General features: G+C 49.9%; 1 protein-coding gene across 1 annotated transcript in view; it reads left to right on the top strand.

The window, feature by feature from the left end:
* Positions 1–5,302, top strand: part of KCNAB1 (potassium voltage-gated channel subfamily A regulatory beta subunit 1) — a 375,850-nt gene extending 370,548 nt beyond the window's left edge. Inside the window, 3 exon segments of the mRNA XM_023733842.1 lie at positions 4,836–5,040; positions 5,043–5,131; positions 5,133–5,302. Of these exon segments, the coding sequence (XP_023589610.1) occupies positions 4,836–5,040; positions 5,043–5,131; positions 5,133–5,267 (429 nt within the window). The 3' untranslated portion in view covers positions 5,268–5,302.
* The last annotated feature ends 2,625 nt before the right edge of the window (positions 5,303–7,927 follow it).

Here is a 7,927-nt window from a genome sequence, read left to right as displayed (position 1 = left end):
ACCCCATGTGTGTCAGAGTAGAGAGCTGTCCTCTGTAGGGTTCTCAATGGCTGGTTTTTTGGAAGTAGATCACCAGGTCTTTCTTCCAAGGTGCCTCTGGGTGGACTCGAACCTCCAACCTTTTAGTTAGCAGTCAAATGTATTAACCTTTTGCACTGCCCGAGGACTCCAAAATGGCGTAGCCACTGTGGAAAACAGATGGGCGGTTCCTAAAAAAGTTAAACACAGAACTACCACATGACCCAGCAATTCCACTCCTAGGTATATACCCAAAAGAAGTGAAAGCAGGACTCAAACTGATAATTACACGCCAACATTCGCTGCAGCATTATTCACAATAGCCAAAAAGTGGAAACACCCAAGTGGGCATCAGCAAATGAATGGATAAACAAAACGGGGTATATCCACACGATGGAATATTCTTCAGCCCTAAAGAGAAATGAAGTCCTGATAGATGCTGCAACATGGATGGACCTCGAAAACATTATGCTGTCTGACACAAAAGGACAAATACTACATGATCCCACGTACATGAAATATGGAGAACAGGCAAACGCACAGAGACAAGAGTTTATTCATGGTTACCAGGGAGTGGTGGGGAGGGGACATGGGAAGTTACTGCTCAAGGGGGACTGAGTTTCTGCTGAGGGTGATGAAAAACGTTTGCAAATGGATGGTGGTGGTGGTGGTGGTGGTGGACCATGGCGAACGTAATTAACGTCACTGAACCGTACACTTAAAAATGGTTAAAATGGCAAAAACTTTATTATATATATTTTACCACAATAAAAAAAATGGGAGTTGATTCTAGGAAAAAATTGCTAAGGATTAAGAAGCGGCAGGAATTGGGGCAAACCAGATATAATGATGCAATCTGATAAAAACCTAAAGATAATTTTTATGCAAATAATGAAATTTAATAGAGTATTTGTGGGACGCGACACTTCTGAGGTTGGAAAACAGGGAGATGGAAGTACAGTAAACAGTCACAGAAAGATGAAGATGGGGGCGGGATTAGAGGCAGAAAATGCCATGTCCCTAAGCATATCTTTGTCACTTTAATCTTCTCTCCCCAATAAAAGCAAACTCAAAGAATATATCCAATGTGGTTAGTTAGCATCCTTACAGCTTTAACAAACAGAGTAAAAAATATTAACTATTTCACCATAACCTGATGATCAGTTTTATCGTCTGTAAAATGAGTATCCTACTGCGTATCTTACAGCCTCGTTAAGTAAAGGAAGGGATCCGTGTTAAGCTCAGTAAGTGGTAGCTCCGATGATGATGATGTTTTTATGAAGAATTAGACACACAGACCTGACACTGTCCACTCCCAGCCGTGACACGTGCTCAGAGCAATATGCAGATACAGAGAAGCATGTTCTGCACGGTCACACACTCCCAGCCGGGACACGTGCTCAGAGCAATATGCAGATACAGAGAAGCATGTTCTGCACGGTCACAAACACTGCCTTTAGATGGCAATGCGAAAGCAGTCCTGAATGTAGCTCTGAAGGGGAGGAAAGAATATTCTTTCTAAGGGGGAAATCTTCACTAGACGCAGACTTCCGCTGGGTGCTGGAGAAACATGGAGAGCCTCCTCCTTCCAGAGTCAACGTGAAAACATGCTTCTTTCTCCTTTCCTCTGCCTGTGCTCCCAGATGTCTTTTCTTTCTGCCATTTTCCCCCCTTTCTTTATAAACAAGCGACTTTGTTTTTAACCACAGAACTCTCAGAACCAAAAGGGAAAGTATTTCCAGGTATAGTACCATTGGTCTGCTAGAAGGAGGGCAGGGGGCCGGCAGGGAGCAAACCCCTTAAGCCCCGCTGAGCTGGCTTCCACGCCACGCACCTGCACAGGGCCCAGTAGGCGCACCTTGCTCATCAAGAGGCATCCCAGATGTGCCTGCTGGGGGCACTCTGCGTCCTCACCGCCTACCTAGAGGTGCTAATTATCCAGAATCATCCGCAGGTGTCACCCACGGAGTTGGCCAGCTCTGCCGAGTGGGCGCCCCAGTGCCCCGCAGCCCTGTTGGGGGAACTGGCCATTGCTGGCATTAGGTAGTTTACGGGCGATAACGTGCCCAGGGCCCTGTTTTGCCCTCAGAAATCCCACTAGAGTCTGAAAGAGTCCCAAGTGCAAAGCAGGAAATAGCGCAGCCAGAAAAGACAAAGAGCCGAGGATCACCAGCCCTGTTGCCTTTGTGGAGCATTATCTTGCCCGTGTGGAAAAATCTGATGATCACCATAAAAGGTCCAGGGACAGTAACACTTAACAGTATCAAATGGGGTACAAGAGGTGCTCGGGGACGTCCATCAATCATTCATGCCTGTGTTTATGCAACAAACATTTAATAAGGAGCCTTGATGGCACAGTGGTTAAGAGCTCGGCTGTTGATCAAAAGGTCGGCAGTTTGAATACACCAGCCACTCCTTGGAAACCGTATAGGGCGGTTCTCCCCGTATCCTGTAGGGTCGCTATGAGTTGGAACTGACTCCATTGCAACGTTTTTTGTTTTTTTTTTTAATGTTGGGGGAACAGAGCGCTGGTGACACAGTGGCTAAGAGCTCGGCACTAACCAAAAGGTTGGCAGTTCAAATCCACCAGCTGCTCCTTGGAAACCCTATCAGGCAGTTCTACCCTGTCCTATAGGGAGGCTATGAGTCAGAATCTACTCAGTGACAACAGATTTAGTTTTGAGATGTGAGGGGAAGCGGTGGTTCAGTGGTGTTTCACCTTTCACGAGGGAGAACCAGGTTCAATTCCTACCCAACGCACCTGACGTACAGCCACCACCCATCTGTCAGTGGAGGCTTGCATGTTGCTATGATGCTGAACAGGTTTCAGTGGAGCTTCCAGATTAAGATGGACTAGGAAGAAAGGCCCGAAGATCTACTTCCAAAAACCAGCCAATGAAAACCCTATGGGTCACAACGGTCCGATCTCATTGTACATGGGGTTGCTATGAGTCAGGGTCCAACTTGATGGTAGCTAAAACAAGATGTGCCAGGCACTAGGATGGACGCTAAAGATCTAACTGCAAATAAGGCACAGCTCACAGCCTGGAGGGCGAGTCAGGAAAATAAGCAGATAATTTTAATGCAGTGTTGCAGCAAAATAATTGAGAAGGGCCGAGGGGATCATGAGAGCAAGAGTAGGGGATGCCCAGCCCAGCCTGGGGTTCAGGGAAGGATTTTAGGGGAAGGCATAACCCCTAGCGAATCTCTAACGATGAGCAGATATTAGTGAGGCAAAGGGAACAGCTGGAGCAAAGCGCTCAAAGGAGAAAAACAGCATGATGTTTAGGGGCTGGGGGGTATCTTAGTTGTCCAGCGTGCTATAACAGAAATACCACAAATGGATGGCTTTAACAAAAAGAAATGTATTCTAACAGTTTAGGAGGCTAGAAGTCTGAATTTAGTGCAGCAGCTCCAGGCGAAGGCTTTCTCTTTCCGTCAGTTCTGGGGAAAGGTCCTTGTAACAGTCTTCTGGTTTAGGAGCTTCTCAGCACAAGGACCCTGGAAACCCTGGATCCAAAGGACACGCTCCGCTCCCGGCGCTTCTTTCTTGGTGGTAATGAGGTCCCTCTCCTCTCTGCTCAGTTCTCTCTTTTATGTCTCAAAAGAGAGTGACTCAAGATACAACCTAATCCTGCAGATTGAGTCCTGCCTCATTAACATAACTGCCTCTTATCCTGCCTGATTAACATCATAGAGGTTGGGTTTTCCACCCCTTGGATTATTGCATCAGATCACAAAATGGTGGACAACCACACACTACTGGGAATCATGGCCTAACCAAGTTGACACACATTTTGGGGGGACACAATTCAATCCATAACAGAGGGGTCCTACAAAGAGCTGGTTGCTTCTGAAGTACAAAGTTCAAGGTAAGGAGTGACAAGACATGAAGCTGGAGATGTGGGCAAGAAGGGAAGGTTTGCCAGGTAAGAAATAAGAGCTTCATCTGATAAGACAATGATTATGGTATGTCAGAGGCACGCTGAAGAGTTTTTAGGCAAAGAAGTGACACAATCAGACTTGTATTTGGAGAGAGTACTGCTGGAGGTATGAAAGCTGGATTTGAGGGGGACAGTCCAGGCAGGAGGTAAGAAGATGTTGTGTAGGAGAGAGATGGTGAGCCTGGATGGGGGAGTGGTGACAGAGATGGGGAAGGAGCACAACAGTGGTTCTCAAAGTGTGGTCTCCATATCGGCACGATGGAATGCTATTCAACAGTAACGAGAAATGAAATACAATGAAAAATAGAAAAGAAATGCTACAACATGGATGGACCTTGAAAACATCATGCTAAGTGAAAGCAGGCAGGCACACCTGCGGTCAGATAAAATGTCCAGAAAAGGCAAGTCTAGAGACAGAGCGTAGATCCGCGGTCCCCTGGGGTTGGGGGTGGGGAGCGGGATCAACTGTAACTGGGCACGAGGGATTGGGGGATGATGGAAACGGTGATGGTGGCACATTTAATAAATTTACCAAAAATCCTTGAATTGTACACTTCACGTGGGTACCAAGAGTCTACAGGGGCTCCCATCACAGATGAGGGAGAAGGTAGAAGTTGGAAGACTGGGGGCCGGAGTGGAAACTGGAATGAAGATGTCTGCAGGTGAGCAGGGTTAGCTTCCCGGCAGGGTAGCTAGAAAGGACGCCCATTGGTGGGGCAAGGCCTCTGGTAGGAGGTACAGAGCTTGAGCTCGCAGTCCAGATGCAGACTCTAACGAATCCCCTACACAGCAGGAAGTGCTGCTGAGGTTTTTCATCCCGGAGTGCACAGTCGATCCTCCCCCAGAGTGCAGTTCTGGCTGCGACAGTGGTAGCTACAGCCGGTGTTACAGCTAGCAGATCATCAGAGGTGCTTCGCTATCCTGACCCGTGTTCCTTCTCTCTTCCCAGCGTGGTGCCTGAGAAACGAGGGTGTGAGTTCCGTGCTCCTGGGATCATCCACCCCCGAGCAGCTCATCGAAAACCTCGGTGCCATTCAGGCAAGTACTCCCGCCCTGTCCGACAAACCCCAGGGGATTCTTGGCTTGTGACATGTGGCACATCTGAAAAACTCCCCAGGCTGTATCCTGCCTCCCCCAAACTCTGTCCTTCAGCATGCCACAGCCTCCAAGCTGGGGCCTCATACAAAGCCCCGAATACCAGGACCAGGCTACCTCTCTCTGGGGGAGGGGAAGAGGAACAAAGGCCTAAGAAGTCACCAGAGCACATTTATGGCACATGAATTCAGGGGTGTCCCTGCTTGTTAAAAGGCAATATGGCTTGTTCCTGTGGGACAGGGTGTTCTGAGAGCCAGGCAATGTCACCCCCAGAAAGTGGGCTCTGAGGTCTGACCATAAAAGCCTGCTTAACAACCTGCTGGAAATGTAACAACCGTAGGACAAAAGGTCGGCAGTTCGAATCCACCAGCCGCTCCTTGGAAACCCTATGGGACAGTTCTACTCTGTCCTACAGAGTCGCTATGGGTCAGAATTGACTCAACGGCAACGGGTTTGTTTTTTTTTTTAAATCCATTTATTTGTTCTTTCCACAAATATTTATTGCCAACTTACAACACGCAGAGGAGTCCCTGGGTGGTGGACGCGGTTACTGCACTCAGCTATTAACTGAAAGGTTGGAGGTTGGTGGTCACCCGGAGACACGTCAGAAGAAAGGCCTGGTGATCTGCTCCCAAAAAATCAGCCAGTGAAAACCCTGTAGTGCACAGTTCTGACACACACGGGGTCGCCATGAGTTGCAATCAACAATATGCCAAGCCCCTCCTCTGCTCTCCCAGCTCCCTGTACCCGCTTCCATCACAGACAGCACTGTGATAACTTAGGATGATCATCTCTCTCCCCTCCTAGACTGTGAGCTCCCTGGGGTCACACTCCTGGATGTTTCTCTCCTGCTTCACCACTGATTTTCTAGTTCCTAGCACACTATACAAAGCCCTGGTGGTGCAGTGGTTAAGAACTCGGCTGCTATCCATAAGGTGGGCAGTTGGAATCCACCAGGCGCTCCTTGGAAACCCCATGGGGCAGCTCTACTCTGTCCTATAGGGTCGCTAGGAGTCGGAATCGACTCGACGGAAACGGGTTTGGTTTTGGTTTAGCATTCTATATGGCCCACAGTCAACACAAGAAATATTTGTTGAATGAATATTTGCCATATTTGAAGAGAAATGCTTCAGAATTCTCCTTAGGACTTCCAAGGTCATGTCTCGCTAGCAGCAAGATCAGAAAGAGGCATCCCCACGCCCTCCCCTGCCATCATGCCGGAGGCCCAGGGCACTGGACATGTCCAGCAGCAGCCAGGGGAGCCTGGGCCACAAGGAGGGATGGGGGCGCAGAGATGTTCCCGGAGGTTCTAGCTAAGGAGATGGGGGGGGGATTGGCATGTGCTGTGATTACTCGCTCTCCCAGAAGTCACCTCTCAGTCCTGGCCTGCCCACTCTCATCCCTGCTGATGGCCCCGAATGAGCCCGCCCACTACTCTTGTCAAGGCTGCCCCCCAGCAGTCAGGATTTCTCTTTTCCTGTAGTTTACTGGGGAACGGAACTTCTCCCAGCTTCTCCCCGCCCACCTGTCCCTGAAACCAGCATCAGCACGTAGCCCTGTTACCTCTCCCAAAAGGAAACAGATTGGAGGTAGGGGGAGAATTTGATGAGATGTAAAATGTTCAAATATCCTTTTTTAAAACAGCCCAGAATATTCTGGGCATAAACGGTGCAGGCCCCCCCCCACTACCACCCAGGCTCAGTGCTGACGACAGTGTGGCCACCCCTCCCACCCCCCACTCTCTGCTCTGATGGCCTGCCCAGCGCCTCAATTCCTCCTGCACTGGTGGGGCTCCGTCCTGTGGCGGGAGGGTCCCATTATGGATGCCTCCCCGCCTCCCCGTACCCTTACGTATGCTCTGGGGAAAGGCAAGGGACGCGCAGTGACAATGGAGGGCCGGGGGAACAGTTTTTACACAACAGAGCTAAAATTCCATCCAGTGGTTTCAATTCCACTGATGCCTTTCGAGCTCTTCTTATACGGTCTGGCGCTGTGCTAGGCAGCGGGAGTACTGAGGTAAGAACAGGGCTCTGGGAGTACTGAGGTAAGAACAGGGCTCTGCCCTCAAAGAGCTGAACGGCTGGCTGAGGAAGTGTGGACTGAGAAAGACTTCACTGAGAGCCTACTGTGCGTCAGGCACTGGAGACACCACAGCAAACAGGAAAGAGACTGTCCAACCCTCGAGGAACTTACATTCTAGCGAGAGAGACGGATAATAAATAAGCATGTAAACTGAACTCAGACTGTTAACAGTATGCCATTCAGTGAATGAATACCAGGAAAACTGCCACCATCAAGCTGACTCCGACTCGTGGCACCCCCGTGTGTGTCAGCAGAACGGTGCTCCATAGGGTTTTCAATAGCTAATTTTTCGGAAGTAGATCACCAGGCCTTTCTTCCAAGGTGCCTCTGGGTGGACTCAAACATCCAACCTTTTGATTAGCAGCCCAGCATTGACTGTTTGCATCACCCAGGGACTCCCTTCCTGTCCCCTCCCCTCTCCTTTCCCTTTCCGTTCCCTCCCCTACCTCTCCCCTCCCCTCCCCCTTCCCTTCCCAGTCTTTCCCTTTCCTACCTGCTCCCCTCCCTTCTCCCCTCCCCTTCCCACTCCGCTCCCCTCCCCTCCCCACCGTCCCACCAGCCTTAACACTTGCGGCTTCCAGTCACTCCCTGAGAGGTCCAGGACCCTCAACAGAGCAGTGAGGCCCTTCACACCCTGGGCTCAACCTTCCAGGCTCATCTCCCCCGTCACTTCTCTCCCAGCACCCTAATCTCCAGCCACCGTAAACCCCTTGGATCCCCTCTGCCTGCTAAGTGTCCACCACCCCAGCCTGCTAAAATCTTCCTCCATCCCTAAGGTCCAGATGAAC

The sequence above is a fragment of the Trichechus manatus genome, unplaced genomic scaffold, assembly GCF_000243295.1.
Source record: "Trichechus manatus latirostris isolate Lorelei unplaced genomic scaffold, TriManLat1.0 scaffold00062, whole genome shotgun sequence".
In the NCBI taxonomy this organism is placed as follows: domain Eukaryota; kingdom Metazoa; phylum Chordata; class Mammalia; order Sirenia; family Trichechidae; genus Trichechus; species Trichechus manatus.
This window is presented reverse-complemented; position numbering and strand designations above follow the sequence as displayed.